Source organism: Plectrocnemia conspersa, unplaced genomic scaffold, assembly GCF_051122295.1.
Source record: "Plectrocnemia conspersa isolate PC_06_02 unplaced genomic scaffold, ASM5112229v1 ptg000003l, whole genome shotgun sequence".
NCBI lineage: Eukaryota > Metazoa > Arthropoda > Insecta > Trichoptera > Polycentropodidae > Plectrocnemia > Plectrocnemia conspersa.
Window position 1 is genome coordinate 21,733,480 of NW_028277167.1, and position 19,707 is coordinate 21,753,186.

A 19,707-nucleotide genomic window follows, 5' to 3' on the forward strand; every position below is an offset into this window, starting at 1 on the left:
TCACGTCAAAAGCAATAAAATCGTGCCGTTACCGTCGCGGTAGAAGCGCTCGATTATCTAGCGTTTATATCAAGACTTTTATAACAATATTACAATAAGTGAAAATCCATCGAAGTATATCTAAACTGAATTTCGACCAATAAGAAAGCGCAAAAAACAATTATCTTATGAGAACTGACAATTGTTTTTACGCCCTTCTATTGACCAAAATTCGATTTGAATATACTTTGACCAATATTTTCATATCAGAAGTTCGTAGTAATATTGATAAGAATAACTATCATATTTGTAAAACATATTTGCAGACAAACTATGGAGCAATATGCGAATATATATACTTCTTCTTCCGCTTATTTTCCCTTGAGAGATGAGTTGGTTTAGTTTGCATTTTGGACTTAGCCTAATGAATGTTCTAAAACTGTAATTTGTTATAGAGCTTTCATTACGTAAAGTTGCGTTTGGTTAATTTGTGTAGGTTAGGTTAAGGTTTGAACAGCAAATGAACGTCTCGCAACTGTCAAATTAAGTTTCATAGACATTTTAGAGCAGCATCTAGTTTCACTATCACCTATTAATTGAATTTATTTACGCTAGTAGAAATATATATCTACTAAATAATGATAAGTATGTAAATGTATATATTACTATTTACTAGCTCCTGTCAGATAAATTATATTTTCACTGGTAAAAATATATATCTATCGGTGAAAATATATTCAGATATGATTTCACTGGAACGACATTTATAAAAATATTTCCGGGATAGATTCGAGACTGTTTTTTTATTTTCTTCAAGGGATGGCTCGAGAATTTCTTGTTTATAAACGTCATTTTAGCTTTTTTTAATACATAAATTTCAATAACATTCATAGTATTTAATTAAATGAGATGCATTTTTCTGACGAAATTTAAGGGAGAAAGTGTCATCACTTGCATCCCTCCACTCAAATGATGTCCTTAAGCACTCACAAATAAAGCGATGTTTCCCAGCAGGGCCGTAGGAAGGCATTACGCTTTCGCTCTTTCACCATTCATACGCTAAAATACTATTAATATTGAATAAATCAAGAAAATATTTTGTCAAGTAACTTAATATAGTATTTTATTTTCTAAATGAAGCCTTTCTATTATTGTTAAAAAAAATTCCGCTTGGTAAAATAGTAATACATAGTAATAATTATTTGTAATACCAAGAAGTGAAAGTATTTGTTTACTGGCAACATTGGCTGATTACAAAACTCGTTTAGCTGTCAAAGCCTGAGCATGTCCGTGAATTTCGTTCGTAAATTTTCTTCGCGCGTGCCTCTCATCAAATTTAGAAAAGGCCCAGGACCCGAGCATGCGGCTCCCGCTGCGGCCCCCGTTTCGTCCAAAGCGGTAAGTCCAAACTATAATATATTCTTTTTAACGATGGAGATTTAGTCATTCGCCTGCATATATGTAATCTATAACCCAACCGTATATTTTAGGCGCAAGGAGGAAAGCTTGGAACCATTTATGCGGCCATAGTCGAAGACTGGCAGCTTCCAGCGAGGTTTAAGCGACGCCCCATTAGCGAAGAAGAATGCCAAGCGATCAATTTAGGCGGAGCTCTATAAACAATCTCATTTACTAACGACTCCCATAGATAACTTGTTTTTGTTAATTAAGCTATCAAATATCTTCGTTGTTCGTTTCACCTTTGTGCATTTATGTTCGACGAATAAATATTTATTTTATCAAAAGTCAAATGTAAATATAGTGTAATATTTATTAGATATTTTTTTTATATTAAATAATGCCAAAATAATTATATTGTTTACTTACTTTATTCATTTTATTGTTGACCATAAATTTCGTTTCCGTTGCATTGAAAACGACTTATATCATGATATAAATTTATTTTCATTAAAACATATATGGAATGTATTTAAAAGGATTTATACGAATACAAAATATACACAATATATAACAATACAACTGTTAAGAATAGTCTAATAATACGGTACAGACATTTTGGTTCTTTTTGTTTCGTCGTTTTTAATCCCAAATTGGACGTACGACTGCAGACTGTTAGGAACGTATTTTACGACTCCGTATTTTGCAAAACGCTTTTTCCACTCGCCGTTGTGTGGAAGCGACGAAAATATCTCAGTTAGATTGTTTTTTAATTCACCTAAAAATTTATATACTCAATTATGTTATATTTATGAAACGATTGTATCCAACAGTTCTTACTAGAAAGCCTCGAATTGACGACGATCGGATACGGAGGTAAAGGTCCTATCGATTTCAAGATTATTATATCTTTTCCGCCGTCTTGCATGTATTTTTTACTATACAGTAGTGTAGTGGCGTCGACTGATGCCCACTCGGCTTGTTTGGTTAGTACCATTTGCGCCGATGCCAAATGTGAATTAGATTCTATGAATTAGAGTAAAATTAGATACATTTCGTTACATATTGTACAATGGTGTCATTTGATATGTACTTAATGCGTTTCCGAAGAATGTTGCATTTTCTCCGGATTCGGTCAAAGCGTTTAGAATCACAACACTTCCGCTTAATGATTCTTCATTGCTGTAAGCGAAACTGCATCCGCGAAGGTCTTGGAGAGCAGTTACATTATGAGCTCTGTAAACATTTAATTCATTTTTATATTATTTATCAAGTTAGCCTATTCCGATGCAATGTTCATTTGAATGTATAACTCAAATGTGTCGCGATATCTTGCTGACATTCTTATCTATTCTTTTACCGCCATTTATCTTTTTTCGTTACGTATCTTATGTTGAAATTTTTGGCGGTACCCCAAATTTAAAGTTTGTTCTCTAATGACAGTTATAATCCTCAAACAATTAGCCAGAAAACTTTTTACATTGTACAATTTTTACAGATACGTGTCTGTCTAGGTGCATATGCATTCGATGATGATTTATTGGGGAAGATCTGAATCGCCTTAAGCATCGCATAAACTGTACTTAATAAAAAATATGGTCATCCCCAGATATTACAGCCGAGTAATTAGCATCCAATTGCATATTTTCGAGTTTATGCCATCGTGAATGAATCCCGACCGTTTGCACTCACCGTTTGTCTGAATGTACTTTAGATGGCATGTGTTTTTTGAAGGGTTATTGTAAGAATAACATGTAATAATGTATCTAATATTAATTCATACAAATGTTATACATTTCAATTACATATGATAATAATATTTATATGCTTAAATCGAAAAAATATAGAACAAATGATAACAGTAAATACATATATTTTATTATATATGTACATGTATATATAAAGATATCTGCAGACTGTATTACATAAATGTTTTCATTCATCATAATTTCTCAAGAAATTTGAGAAGTGAAGTTGAGTATTCTCATTTCTCGAGAAATGAAAATCATTGACAAATCAGCAGTGTATATTAAATACAAGGTTTGTCCCATAACGCCGTCTCTTGAAACTACATAGTTTACAATATATAGTTGTATTTTTTTCTCCTGGTAGTTGAGTTAGAAGTATATTATTTTATGGTTCTTTTGCAATTTTCAGAGTAAACCATCACACCACACATTATTAAAGAGGAAAATTTAAATGAGCAATATATAAAATAATGGTTCCATAAAATAAATTGTTTGTGCAATACTGTTGGATGGACTAGGTGTGAGCTAACGAGAATTGGTCAGAACAATGAACATGTATCTTTTCCGAAGAAAAAACCCGAAGATTTATTTTACATAAATGCACAAACATTCCGATTAATGGAACAAAGTGTTTATTTTAATGCGCATATCTCTCAAAATATTTTTTTGTTGAAACCCATTATTAAATGCCTGAACGTATTTTTCATCATTTTTTATATTATCTGAATAATTCAACAATGTGAATTGGTGAACATGATACCAAATTGATAAACAGGAATTATCTTGTAATTATTTTATATAAATTATTATGCAGTAATGCCTTCAGTCGAATCTACAAAAATAATATTGGTAACAAATTACAGTTGCTGGAGATTTTCCAGGTTTAACCTTCCAATGAGATTGAACATATCTGTTCAAGTAGGGTTTAAAATACATTTACTTAACTGTTGTTTCAGACTTTTTTTAAGTAATTAGGCCATTATCAAAGGCTTTAATAATTTTATAGAAAAATCCAATTTATAAGTCATCTTAAGAGTCATAAATTTATTCTTTGTTCAGCAAGACTTATCAGAAAAAGATTATTATTATGAATAATCCTCAGTAGATGTCAGATTTTCCAGCTAATCTTGAACATATTGGATGTTAAGTTCATATATTCATTTTTAAGTGATTTTATAGCGTACAATTATTTGTACGCTATTTATTTATATAAACAAAATGTTTCAGAAGCAGTCAAATAATTTGATAGATCGAATAGACCTTCTGTTTAAATATTTATTATTAATATGGCAACAAATAATTCATTCATACGTTTTATCTTTGTGTATTATAACATCTGCATAATATCCGGGTTCAAAATTTGTATTTTTAGGATGCATAAACACAGGAGTTACTGGCAAAAGCTCTGCAAATTTGTTATCATCATCTTTTAACTTCAGATAGGCAGTCGGTGACATGAAACCTAAAAAAATTAAATAAATCATCGATCATCGACATTTTAATAATTCATTAAAATTATATTACCAATATCTACTTGATCCGACTCAAAAGGATCTTGTCGTCCAGGCAATGGTCCTCCAGTTCCTCTACTTTCGTAAATCATCGTTGTGTGGCAGTCGAGAGTCTCCTCCAACAAATCCATTATCAATTCATAAAGCTGTACCGGCTGAGATGGACACATGTATGTGGCTATACGAAGACGTTGAATAGGTTGCTCGTCCATTTTGCCTCAAATCTGTAAATTAAAAATAAAGCATAAAACACAGTGGCTTTATTATGGAGCTGTAGGACAGGGTCACTTTCAAGAGGATTGATGTTGTCTTCTATAGCGTTAGTGACCTACTTGTTCACCTTGTTTCATATCTTCATTGAAATTAGAACTAAAATTAGCACTGACATGACAGAAACCATAAGCATTGTCCTCGCGAAGAGTGCATAATCGTAAATGCAATTAAAAAAATAATGATATTGAGTTTAATGAACTAATTTTAATGAACAACAATCTATAAAAGGAGGGATTTATAAATAATTATTTTTGTATCTGTATGGCTTTGAATTGTTGATGTTTTATTTATAAACCAAGACTATGTCATTGTAAGGTCATTCAAAGCCACAACAAATAACGTGTTTCTCACACAATACAAAATACAACCCTTTCAAAGAAAATGGTTATTGTAAGGTTTCCATAACTTGCGAGGCTCAAGTGCTTAATCACAAACGACCTGCAAAAACACATTTGTTACGCTGACCTTAATATAATTTAATTATCATTAACTAATTATTGTGAGTAGAATTTTTATTTTTATGTATTTTTAATGCTTACATTTTTCTTTGTTAAGAGAATTGTCAAAAAATATAGTTTATTATTATGTCTACAAACGATTGCGACCAAAACGATTATAATATTTATAATTATGTACTTATTTCTACAGGGTCGGCTCAAGGCAGTTCAATGCCCAGAGCATTATCGCTTTTTCACATGAAAATGTATAATGCATTTTATTTATGTAATTCGATGGCCGCGATTTGTTTTATTAATGCCAAATATGTCAAACAGCGCGAATATTAAAAATGACGGAAGTGTGATATTTTATTTTTACTAATAAATTACTATTCAATTTTCTTAATTTTTTCTAAAAAGTAAAACACCTTGCACATCCATCTATACCAGTGGTTCTTAACCGGTGCACCGCGGTGCACCAGTGCACCGTGAACTTATTGCAAGTGCACCGCGAGAAAATTGGTAAAAACAAAAATTCCGCAAAATAGTAAAATCTTAATGTTTCAATCAATTTATATTTTATTAGAGTCGTGATACCCCACAATGGATAAATTTATTACCAAACGAAATTGTGAATCAGACCAAAATATTAATGACACTGGGAGTACAAGTGGAAGAAGTAGTGACGATGTTACTAGACATCATACGTCTCATACAAAAGAAAATATATCCAGTAAAATCAAAAAAAATAATGGACAGTATTCTGAAGAATATTTACGTTTCAGTTTTACTAGCATCAATGAAGAAGGATATCACATTCCACTATGTGTTGTATGTGGAGAAAAACTGTCCAATAGCGCGATGTATACTGACAAGTTAAATCGCCACTTCACTACGAAGCACGCCGATCTTGCATCAAAAAGTAAAGATTACTTTAAAAGATTGTTAAGCACGCAAAATAAGCAAGCGAAATATTTTGAAAAAACTGTTAAAATTTCCGATAAGGCACAACTGGCTTCATACAAGATTGCTGAATTGATTACTGTACAATTAAAACCACATACTATAGCAGTCTCTAATTTTACTTGCATATTGTGAAATAGGAAAAATTATGTTTGGTGATGAAGCAAGAAGAAAATTATGAAAATTCCTCTTTCAAACGATGCAATAAAAAAAATAATTAAATATGTCGGATGATATTGAGAAAACAGTTAACGATAAACTTTCCAAGTGATATTTTGTTTTACAAGTCGACGAATCTACTGACATTAGCGGTAAAGCACAAATAGTAGGATTCGTTCGTTTCATAAATCAAAACAAAATAGTGAATCAATATCTATGCTGCAAAGAACTTAAGGAGCATACGACAGGACAAGATGTTTTTGATCTTATCTATTCATATTTAGAACAATTTAAAATATCATGGGAGTTATGTGTTGGAATTTGTATGAAATGTGCTCCTTCAATGGTAGGCTCATTTAAAGGATTTGTAGCCCTTGCAAAGACAAGAAAACCTAATATTATATCTACTCACTGTTTTTTACATAGATAATCTTTAGTTTCGAAAACATTACCAGCAGCACTAAAATCTGTACTAGATCAAGTTGTAAACATAGTGAATTTCATAAAATCAAGACCTTTAAAAACACGCATGTTTAAAAAACTTTGCATTTCTATGGAAGCTATGTACGAGTGTTTGATTTTTCACACTGAAGTCAGGTGTTTATCTAAGGGTAAAGTTTTATCCCGATAGAACTTAAGAATAAATTTTTAATCTTTTTTCGAAATGAAGGTATGGATGATTTTGTAAAATGTCTTCAGAATAATGATTGGTATGTTAAAGTGGCTTATTTAGCAGATATTTTAAATTACTTAAATAACGTTAACACAAGCATTCAAGGAAAAAACGAAAAATTCATGACATCCATTGACAAATTGACAGGATTTCGAAAAAAAATAACTCTTTCGAAAAATCGAATAATAGAAAAAAAGTAGATATGTTTCCTTCACTTAACGAAAACATTCCCAAGGGAGTTATTTCCGCAATATTAGAACATTTAACTTCATTGGAAGAAAAGATTGCACATTATTTTCTATTCTTAAATATAGAAAATTATGACCGAATACGAAATCATCAAATTAGTCTCATTGTCGACTGATCGTACTCTAAAAATTAAATTTTCCGAAATAACTATGAAGAATTTTTGGATTACTGTCCAAGAGGGATATTCAGTTCTTTACATGAAGGCACTGAACATTTTGTTACAGTTTTCAACATCATATTTGTGTGAGCTTGGTTTCTTAACAACAACTAATATGAAAACTATAAAACGAGAAAGACAGAAAAAAATGTAAACGAATAATTCAGGGTAACTACATAAAATATTCGACCTAATATTTCTGATATCTGCAAAAGCCAACAAGCTCAGGTATCACAATAATTAATTTTTGATTGATCATATAAATTCCATTATGTTAAGCAGGAACGTTATTTTGGGTAAACAAAGGGGGGAAAATGCACCACTTAGATTTGCCACCCAAAGAGCACCTTTAAATATTAATACAAATATTTTTAATAAAACACGTAATTAAAAATTGGTTCTAGGGCAAAATTAACTAACTAAATTTATTTTCAATACTAAACTTTTTTATATAATTTAATTTAAAAAAATATGTAAAAAATTTGTATGTAATTTTGTATGTAACTATTTTTTTTTTTAAATATGTAATAAAAATTATGTCCACATATTTTTTTCGACCTCTAAATTCTGGTGCACCGCCACTTTTTCCCATGATCAAAAGTGCACCGTGACTTTGAAAAGGTTAAGAACCACTGATCTATACATAAATACATTATACATACAAATCTTATAAGCCATTTTTGAATGCCATGCTCGTTTCTTAGCTTGACATATTTGGCCATAACACAAAGGAAAATGAACATTTATTTGTAATGTTATTAAAATAATCCAAATATATTTGACCGAAAAAAAAGAAGGAAGGGTTTAGAACTATTTTTTTAATTTTCAATGAAATGATAATGTATATCTGAAATTGATTTGCTAAAGTAATGTTTAACGTATTTGAAAAAAAGTTGTTCAGCGCTCCGTCGCTGTATACTACTGCTTTAAAAAATATTTTTATTTATATTTATCCCACAACAAATTATCTTCATTCAATTTCTGAGGGCGAGAGTGCCAATTTTGTTGTGCACATTTCAAAAGGCGTCAAGGTTCATTTGGCTGTGCAGTGTGTATATTTTAGTTACCCATAATGTTTAAACGTGTAACGAAATTTTTTGCCGACCGAAGTAAATAAAAAATATCAGAACTGTTATCATTACTTATATGAGAGGGAGGAGGGGGGAAGGTCTGTTTAACAATAGCTTATGAACAATCTGCCACTGAATGTCACATACTAATTATCTATTATTAGAATGTGTTTTAAAAACGTATTTATATTTAGATAAAATAGTTTTATAATCACATAAACTTAAATGTGCTACTTAGCATTTAATTATATTTTGTCTTTTACAAGCGGCTTTTTAGATTGCACAATTTCTAGACAGTCTTAATCAAACCAGTACCGCATTCTTTACAGAACAATAATTATACAACGGTTGTTTGGTCCACATGCAATTGATGTATGAAAATTTATCCAATTGCTATCGATAGCACACCTAAGTGAAATTGATAATAGCATCTTACTTTCTAATTGTGAAATATGGTTTGCATGTTTAATTAACTTGCAACACATGTTTAACTATCATGTTAGTAAATAAAGTAGGAATTAGTTTTTTTTATTTATATATAAGGCAATTAAATATCACGAAACGAAAATTTAATATTAAAACACAGCATTCGACCTTTGAATCGTTAAAAATATTTTATTTGCGATAAAACTAAAATGAATTATATAAAGATACGAAACATCCTGAAAAATATGTTTTTTCTGCTATTATTTTGCGATAGTAAAATACAACACTTGACAATATAGATTTTTTATTATTTACACATTAGTATCACGTAAAAGCGAGTCATTCGATAACGGGTGATAAATATCAACAATAATTTTTTCACGCGTGGAGTATTACAATTCTTCGTTTTAATATAATAAATATGGGTCAAACTAATTGACCCGAAACTGTGCATGTGAATTTTATACGAATTATAGATCCTCACTTGTGCAGTATTTAAAAATCACATGTGATCGTTTATATAATTTTATATGGATAGTTATGATTAATCGTTGGAATTTATAGTGGCAATCTTTCGCTCGTTTTCATATATTTCTGATCGATTGTTTGTTGTAATTAATGAGCTGTTTTATTCATCGACTCACTCAGTTCTTGGAGATGTTACGTTAGCAGAGCCAGTGACGGACGTTCGAGCCAAGTAGGAGTCGAACGTAGACTGGTGTCGTTCTGAGAGCTCGCCACTAGGAATATAATTTGTTGATGGTATTTAAAATGAAAACATAAATTTAAACGCGTGTCTAGCGCGTGCGTGTTTGCGTATCTGAGTCCGCGTTGTGTTTTATTAGCTATTTTCAGAAGGAGAGATGCTGTCAGAGGTTGGAGACAGAAAATGCAAACTCTCTTCCATTTTAGAATAACCCAAATACACTTTTAAATATATATTATAAGTCAGGAGTCAGCAACATATGAAATAATGTAATACATACTAATAAATATCTTATAGAACATTTTAGAAATTTTACTTTTCCCCTATGATCTTTATTACTAGAGTTTGATATATTTAGTGTGTAAATATGTGATATTCTTTATGAGGTGAATTAGCTCATTATTATATAACATTTTTTATACCGCATATGCACTACGCACAACCCAGCTCGATTTTAAATAATCATAAAAATATTTATTCGCGAGAGCAGGTAATTAATTCTACAATCGTACACTAAGAAAAGAAAATAGAAAACCATCACCACCCTGTGTACTTACACATGCTGCTCCTCATGGCGACCGATCAATCTCAGGACATACATTTAAGAGAACCTAATGTTCATGTGATCAACAACGTTTGTGACCACCGTGAAAAATAAGTAGACTGTAGATCCGAAAGTGAACGATAACGCTCCGCTGGGGGGGAGGGGGGCGTTAGGCGATCCAGGGAGAGGCAAGCAGAAAGTTAAAAATGTCATGTCTTTATATTACATCACATATTATTTATATAAAATTAACTAATAAGAATTACAATTAGTTGATTCTTAAGATTCCGGTGACTGCTTAGCTGGACCAGTTAGGACGTGGAAGTAAAAAGCGGCTGCTTTCTCTGCTGAAATGTATTTCTGATAGAATTTGTGGAAGTAAATTGAGTATAGCAATACTTATATACACTTAAAAATAGGATAAGTCTTACAACCTTTCAATTTCTCGATCGTCTGGCTAATTCGATGATTCTGGGCGGAAACGGACGTTTTGACATTGTCTAATAAATATGGTTTCATGAATAAACAGAACATAATAAAACATAACATGTCAAATCAGAACTGAAACAAAACAGAACAGCGAAAAACAGAACCATAAAAATTCAGAACAAGTAAAAAATATGCTAATAGTTAATTTGATATTGGCAACTAATTATTTGATAAGTAAAAATTCCATAAATGATCAGTTAAAAAATAATAAAGTGACCAGTTATTATAACAAAGGTAATTAATATACAATTATAAATGATATTTTTAAAGTATGTTCGTTGCAGAGAGTTATTCATGGGGTGTTTACTGTTCTGACCAACGCTCACTCGCAGCCGCTTTTTCGCATCTAAATGGTTTTTAAATTATTGACAGTTACGAAACGTACATTTGCTGTTCAAACGCGAACCTAACCTAATCGACACGTTCGAACTATTTTGGCCTTAACAGTTGATATGTCGCCCTACAACTATTTTTTTAAAGCAAAATTCGCTAGTGGAGTACAGGATTTAACAATAACTGATCACATGGCAACTGATCAATGAATACTGATAATTTATTATTCTTTACCAATCATTATACACATATATTTACAGACAGTTTATTTTATTTTACTGACCAAAAGCTGAATTACTTACTAATCAAAAAATATTATTTACTGAGGATTTATTTTAATCTTATGATCGTTTATTTTAGATTAGAGTTACTATAAAATAATAATTGGGATTCGTGCTTCGTACATTATAGAATATCATTAGATGTTAGAAATTATGTAACACAATAAAATGATTAAATAAATTTTGTACATCGATATTACATTATATTTCTAATAAATTATTTAATAAAAATAAGTCAAACATAATAAATATGAAAACTGTTATAAGCAAATCAAAGCAGTCTGAAGAAAGTATCGAAAAATTAAAATACATAGTTTAAAATTTGTTGTGGATCATTTTCATTGCGGTGGGGGAAAAGGATATTTGAAGACCTGGTGTTTATAGTAAAAAGTTAGTTTTTACAGTTTATGAACTTCAATGAAATTACATAAAGTTATATTTTACATAAAATGTTCTGGTTAATCTATGCAGCATGAAATTTTTTATATTACCTGCTTATAAAGTTGTTGTTTCTTTATTCGTAATATTTTAACAAATATTACGAATAAAGAAACACTGATATATTAAATGCATATTTAAAATATAAGGTGACGCATTTAACCACAATTGATTGTAAAATATGATAAGTAAATATGGAAATATTTATGTATATTAAACACTACTGTTATAGATGCCGTTAATAAGTTTATTTTAATTTAAACGTATTTTTGTTTTGTATTTTTTCTCAGATAAGAAATGGCATTCAAAGGTCAACACAATAATCGCACAATATAAATGAACGGTTAATTACGGCAATTAATTAATTAAAAATTGCAAAAACATATTGACAATCGTTGTTGTCTCTGCTGCACATGAGACGTTATCTATTGAATAAATGTAACAATGATAAACATTTTTTTTATAAATTTACTATCAGATTTAAAGTGACGCAATTCGATATGTTTGAATGTGTCAATAATGCATTAATGAATACGCCTGTTTTAACATTCGCGATTAACACGTGTAGTGCATGTGTGTTACAATTCGAATGATGTGCGATGTGCGTCACATTTACATTATAAAATTACAAACAATAAACATGTATATCAACGTAAAAATCTAATAATAATTCATATTAAAGTAATATTTATATAACGTTTTCGTAAATATGGTTCACAACTTTGCTAAAATCATAAATATATAATTACGATTGGTGTTCTTCTTGAAGTATAAAGCGATACAAACGGACGAAAGTCCCACCGACCCGTCAATTTCCGGCCGTCGTGCAACTTTCGACCGGGTGTGGCACTTTGTATGATACAAAAACACATCCCTGAAAAAAATAGTTAAAATTATTGCTCGTAGATGTCACTCGAAAAATTTAACACCTATCGGCGAATATGAAAATTTATTTTTTAAGATAATAATTTATGAAAAACTTAATACATATGTAACATATGCATTAGGTTATTGTAGTAAAATATAGTTAAACGAAAACATATTTTAAAGGTAATATATACATATATTATTTAAAATTAAATATTGTACATTTAATAAACAGCTCATATGGTCAGATTTATTTACATATTTATGTTTTATTTGTTGTTTTAAAATTATGAATAACACTGTTGACGTCATAAGTTGAAATAAAATAAAATTATTGACTCATCGATATGTTCTTGCAAAGTGTGCTTATAGCATCACCTGCATTAAAAAAATGAATAGTTATTATTAAAATATTCAAAATGAATAGCCTTTAAATCAAAATAGACTGTCATTTACATATGTATATCTAAGTTTTGTTCAATCTAAAAAAGTACTATTAATGACGGTTAATTTGAGTTTTTATGTAAGTGGACAAACTTGGTAATCAATAATATATAATTATATATATAATTGCGTTATGCAAACATAGAGTAAGTAATACATGATACGGTTTGGTTTTTATCCCGCTGCTCCTACGAGACAGCACTGCTGCTTCTACTATGATGTAGAACATACATATGTTATAGTTTATGCTATTTGAAGTACACCAATATCTTATAAATACGATTGATTTTTTTGATACGTTTATATAAATTTAATTGTAGGGAATAAAACATTGAAATAAAATAAGATTTCACAGGAAATAGCAAATAAGTACCAAAGTAGCAAACAATGAAAATAAGTGAATACACCTATATAAAAACCGTTTGATTTACTCTTATCTATGAAGTGAAAAAAGCTTTAGGATTTTTAAAATCACGACAGATCGTATGTACAATTGCGATGAACTATAAAGAACTACACGGACATGACATATCAAAAAGTTGTCTATATGTGTAAAGCAAAAATGCTTAAATTTTATCCGATATTTAAAAAATAAATCTTGAGTAGTTAAATAATTCGTAAAAAATGAAAAACCTTCTCAAAATCACGATTACACAAAATTAATTTTCTGGGTAATTTTTATATCGGGTATACACAGATTGAGCAACTGCAGTTTACAATTTATGTTACATGTTAAAATGATGTGAGTGATCGGCGGACGAGGCTCCGCCGGTCGTCTTCTATCTTCTATAAATAATGACTTGCCCTCCGCCACCAACGTTGGTGCTACAAGAGTGTCGTCATAATGAATAAATAAATATGTTCCCATAGTTTTATTCCTTTTCAGTTGAGTTCATATTTTTTATTATGTTGGTGCTACTGTCTGTGATTCGTTTAATATCCCAGTATTAAAGACGCATTTTATCACGCTCAGCAATTTATTTATTTTTTAAATTTTGCGTTTAAATGGACTATAGTGTAGTGAAGCTGTGTATATGTTAAAGAATTATTTAGGCAAGGATATTATGTCTATAAAATGGTTGATGAATGGCACAAACGTTTCTAAAACAGCTGCGAAAACCACTGATGAAAATTAAAAGAAAAAAGACACTGTGATTTGTAATTACTGTACGGTTTATGCAGAGAAATTTCGACTAACATTTTGATTATAAAATGAGTTACAGCCAAATTTTAACAAAATTTTTGAATTTTCATAAATAAATACTAAACAATCGTTCAATAAAGTCGCCGATGACATATAATTGCTCCAATGCGTGTCTAATCATGAGTGTATGGTAATGATATCAAAGAAAAGGTCTAATCGTTTCAATGGAAGCATTATAAATAGTCAAGACTAAAAAATCACGTCTAGTTCGATCGAAAGTCAAGGTTCTCTTTACTGTTTTTTCGAATATAATGATATATTATATTGTGAATTGTTATTACTAGGTTGTAAAACGTTGCAATACGCACCAGCTCATAATTCACTACTAATTTGTGTGTTTTTCTGGTCAAAAATGACAGCGTCGTGATGCTGCGAAAACCGCGTTTACCATATGCGACTTTTTCCTGATAATAGTTAAAGATAACTCTTTTATATAAATAGTTTATAATGTAAATATTTAGGAGTAATTGTAGATAAAAAATAAATTTAAAGGAACATTGTATTTATATTAAAAAAAATAGTAGAAAAATAGTTAAAGGTGAGATTTGAACCCATGGCCTTTTATTCATAAGTAGCGACTCTCACTATTGCTCCATCGTGCCATTTTATTGTAAATCCTATTATTTTGCAAAATTTAAATGTGTTCGTTTGAGGGCTCTTGTGCGTCAGATTAATACACATAAAAGGTTGAAATAAATAATAATGTATATATGTATGTATTATATAATAAACTTGTATCAAGTTGTCCTCACAAATCAGCCTGACGCAAAAATCATATTTAAACACCTTCGACATCAATCTGAAGGCCGCACGAGGCCTTTAGCAGTGACGTCACCGATTACGATTCGATTTTTCATGAGCGTCACGATCGATCGTGATTCGCTCTTGGCAAATTCGACACGTCCGCTTTTGTCCCAGCATCGTTGACAGCGAACAGTTGCCATCGGTTTCAAAACAAATTAGACGACTGAAAATATAATTATTGTTGTTATAAAGTCGGCTGGAATTTGGGTTAGTTAACAGTAAAGCCGCGGAATGGTTCTAGCAAACAGTATTTTTTATCGCCCGCGCGGCCTCACCACACGCTAAATATTTTCGCCATAATTGTGTCTGATGTCGCGCGCGAAAAGGTGCGCGATCGCTGTACGACAATCGGACTTCCTGACAAACACGAGAAGGAATGGAGTCAATGTCTCATCGGTAAGGCACAAACCAATTCGTCATTTAACTAACGTCTACTACAATCATTTTGAGTAAAGATAAAAATGTTGCTTCTTGTAACATTGCTTAATCTTAGAAAAACACTAATTTTACAGATTCCTGGATGACTGTGAACATATTTTATTAATCAATCATTATCACATTCTATAGAAAATTAAGCTTGCCATTGAATATCAAAAAAAACACCCTTTAACAATTTTAAAAAGTGTTTTATTGAATATACGTTACGCCAAGAATGCAATGAATTGTATCTAGAAATTATAATACCGATAGTATCAGTACTGGTAATACCGGTATTGGGGAAAAATCGACCTTCAGTACTACGAGTATTACAAAATGAAGTACCGGTAGTACCAAATTTTTTTTCTGAAATCCGTACATTTTATTTGCTGAAAAGTCTCCATGGCATAGAATTATTATAAAAAACGAAGATTCCTATATCGCTTGAAAGCAGATTTATTATTTTCTACGCACTTATTTTTTATATGGTTCTTTCTGAAAATCATAACTGACTTGAAATAATAAGTAATAAAGGAATTACATTGAAATAAATTGCCGAGTGGTGCTCTGGCTCCTGGTATAAATATTTAATCATCCAGAAGCGGTCGATCAAAGACGATGGTATCTAGACTTATTGTTCTAAAAGAAGAAAGATTTGACGCCTGTATTTAAAAAAAATGTGTTTTCTGACAATTTAGTAAATGAATGAAAGTAAATTAAAAATAGGACAAAAAGGGTTTTGAACACAGTCGTCTTACTCTTACACAACACAATAAAGGATCAGCGTATAAAGTATTTTTAGAAGTACCTGAATGTAAGGAAGTTTGTTTAAGAGCCTTTTATTGTTTGAAACACGAAATATGCATAAACAGATAGATAATTAGTCATAAATATCTGCAACTTAAGAAATTTAAACTGCTTGTTTATTATATGGCAAAAAACCTAATACGATAATAGTTACTACACCATCATTTATTATTTTCAGAGAAAATGTTCCGATTCTTGAATCCTTAGATTTTTTTGCAAAACTCGCAAGCATGTATAAACATTCAACAATATATTACAGCATAAGCTTAACAATAAAGCATTCAGATCGACTTTGAATAAATGGACATTATTTTTTCCGTATTTTTATTACCAATTAATAAAAAATAAATAATAATCAGTAATACCGGTATCCCAAAAAAGCGTTATGATATAAATACGGATATGAACCGTACTCTTTGAGAAGTTTCTGATTTTTTCTCTTTGAACCCTCTCATATAACATGTTGGGATTCTAGACAATATAGTCATATTTGATGACTCTACTAACTAACGTATCGTACAAAACGCAAATCGATAATGAATTGCAAAAGATGCGCGCGCTCCGCATAACGAAGTCGAACATCCTTGACAATTTATCGTAAACTTTGCCGAAGCCATACTAATTTTTCCTTGTTTCGAATAAGGACGTCCTTTGGCGATGGCCCCCCTTGAATTTGGCCAGAAAAATGCATGTCATTTATTTAAATACTATGAATCTTATTGAAATTGAAACATTAAAAAAGTTGAAGTGTGGTTTCTACTTTTTTATGTAGTTCATAGATTCTCAAACTTTATTGACTCATCGCCCACTTTTCAACGACAAAATTTTCTTCACCCATTTTTAAAATAACTCTATTTCTATCTCACTTAAAAATAAATTGTAATCGTAGCAATACCCATATATTTTTTAATTCCACTAAAATATTCACGTAATTCCTGCAATTTTAAAATTTCAAATAACAAGTTTTAAAATAAAATAACTTTGAAATAAAATAGTTAAATTATTTGATAAAATAAAACAAATAATTGTATACTTTTACACAAACAAAGAGAACATTTTTTTCTATTTAAATATTTATGTTTTGCTTTTTACACAGTGCTACTAATAAAATAAATTAATTATAAATTGATATTTATATTAAATTTTTGCTACTTACAAAATAAGAATTGCTATGTATAAAATTAGTATTCACAATTTAAAAAATCATATTAAGTAAGTATGTAACAAATATAGCAGCCCTTTCAAAATAGCATAAATCGCATTATATTTACATATATAAAATATTTATCTTATTGTAAATTTAAAATGCCTAAAATAAGTACTTTTTGCCCATTTCTCCGTCACCCACCATGTCTCCTAAATCGCCGCTAAATTCCCTCTGAGCCCTGAGGCGTTGCCCACTAAGATTCATCTATTGCCCCACCGGTGAGTAATATTGTCCACTTTGGGAATCTATGATGTAGTTCTTAGATAACCAAAGCAAAGCAACTAAATATAATAAAAGCTTCCAAGAAAGCATGGGTTTTTTTAAACATCTGGCACGGATCCACCCTTTATTATGCAGCGGTACAAAAAAATGCAGCGGCTGTAAAACATTTAAAAAAAATGTTCATACAATATTTTATATGTAGAAGTATTTCTGCTGAAGACACTTTTGTAAGGAAATTCCACCAGGCAACGGTATCTGGTGAATGCAATTCTAAAAAAATAAATATGGCAATTCTAAAAAAATCCCAGTTGTCGATTGACTACCTCTACAATGACATTAGGTTTTTTTGTAGACAGTGAATTCGCATTTGTATGAAAATTCTGATAGATTTTCAGAGCATATAATAAATATGTGTTCTCGATAACCGCATGTATGTCATTCATAAAGAGAATAAAAAGGGCAAAGGACCCAAATTGGATCTCTGCTAATGAGTGAAATAGTCGTCGGAGCGACGATTATCATGACTCACATGAGAATGATACTAAATATACATTTATTTTTCTTTAATGACATCATTTATTAAAATAAGCAGCCTTTAATTATATTTTTATTAACTTTTTATTAACTAAGGTTATTGAAAAATTTGATTTATTATTTATTACAAAATATCTATTATTTTTATTTATTTAATTTGTATCATCGTAAATATGTGTTAGTGAAAAGTATAATTGAATATAAATCGAAACCTTATTTATATAATTATACATTAAATTTTCCACAAAATTTATACATATTATTGTATTTGAATTACATAATATAAAAGAAAAATTAATAATTAGTTTTAAGAATCATCATAGATATAAATTAATAAGTCATGTTAACTATATGTGAAGATGTATTTTAATAAAAAAAAAATGTATACAATTATATACATATTTTTAAAAACAATAGTTTAAAAAAACATTTATTGTAGATATATTTACTTTATTATTATTTATTTAAAACATTTCCATACGAATAGCGAAATGAAAAATAATTAAAACGAGAATAAGATCTTTCTTAAATATATACATATGTATTTACCAATAAGTGTGTTTAGTATATTTTATAATATAATATTTTTATATATTATAAATTTCATTATTATTAAAATTAATTTTACAAAGACATAAAAACTAGAATAACGCCCACAGTTGTTTTAAGAAAAAATCTACAATGAAGAATTCGGTGGGTGGCCGTTTTCCAAATTGGATAGGAACCAAAATAGCAATGCAACTATAATCTTTACTGACTCATGCACTTATATATTATATGTATAATTATGTGCGTGTTATAAAAGCATTAGGTGTATAATTAAACATTTAGAAAATAATTATTCATACTACCATTAACCTGCAGGATTCATCGACGTGGAGAATTAAAATGGACTGAGGCTTAGCTCCTTAAACATATTTTTATAAGGCTTAAAATCCAGTTATGATCAACCTTTTAATATAATAAAAACTAAAATAATATTAGTAAGCTTCATAATTGTTTTTAGAACATGAAAAATATTATAGCGATAAGCCACATATTTTATCTAGAATTATTTCCTTTGTATGTAAAGTTTACGATTTCTGCTCGCCAAAACATTACGATTTATGCACTCATCAAGGTCACAGCTTGTTCTATAGAACAGTATAGTGTTTTAGCGTCTGGAGGTCGCGATCTCGAATGAGTCTACTACCTGTCGCTTCAGAAACTTTTTGTTACCCAATTCCTATAATTTATTTTGTAGTTGGATTTTATGTTTCAGGGATCGTCGCAAATGGGAGCCATCGAACTTTTGAGATCACAAAGGATCGCTTGGCGGGGCAACGACTTTGGAGAAAAATTATGGACTGGCAGTTTTCGCAGTTGAA

At 30.1% G+C, this 19,707-nt stretch overlaps 1 protein-coding gene across 3 annotated transcripts; it reads right to left on the bottom strand.

Moving 5' to 3' along the window:
* Positions 1 to 1,865: 1,865 nt before the first annotated feature.
* Positions 1,866 to 10,416, bottom strand: LOC148236954 (uncharacterized). Of its 3 annotated transcripts, none has more exons than XM_088182072.1 (6): positions 10,307 to 10,416; positions 4,650 to 4,860; positions 4,437 to 4,587; positions 2,471 to 2,613; positions 2,218 to 2,403; positions 1,866 to 2,155 (listed from the first exon to the last, which is right to left on the bottom strand). In XM_088182072.1, the coding sequence occupies exons 2-6, from the start codon at positions 4,846 to 4,848 to the stop codon at positions 1,974 to 1,976; spliced, it is 861 nt and encodes a 286-aa protein (XP_088038198.1). In that variant the 5' UTR covers positions 4,849 to 4,860; positions 10,307 to 10,416; the 3' UTR covers positions 1,866 to 1,973. The 3 variants fall into 3 exon arrangements, with proteins under 3 accessions (XP_088038198.1, XP_088038197.1, XP_088038199.1); XM_088182071.1 differs by lacking the exon at positions 10,307 to 10,416 and adding an exon at positions 9,688 to 9,760; XM_088182073.1 differs by lacking the exon at positions 10,307 to 10,416 and adding an exon at positions 8,181 to 9,760 and having other exon boundaries at positions 4,650 to 5,787.
* Between the last annotated feature and the right edge of the window lie 9,291 nt (positions 10,417 to 19,707).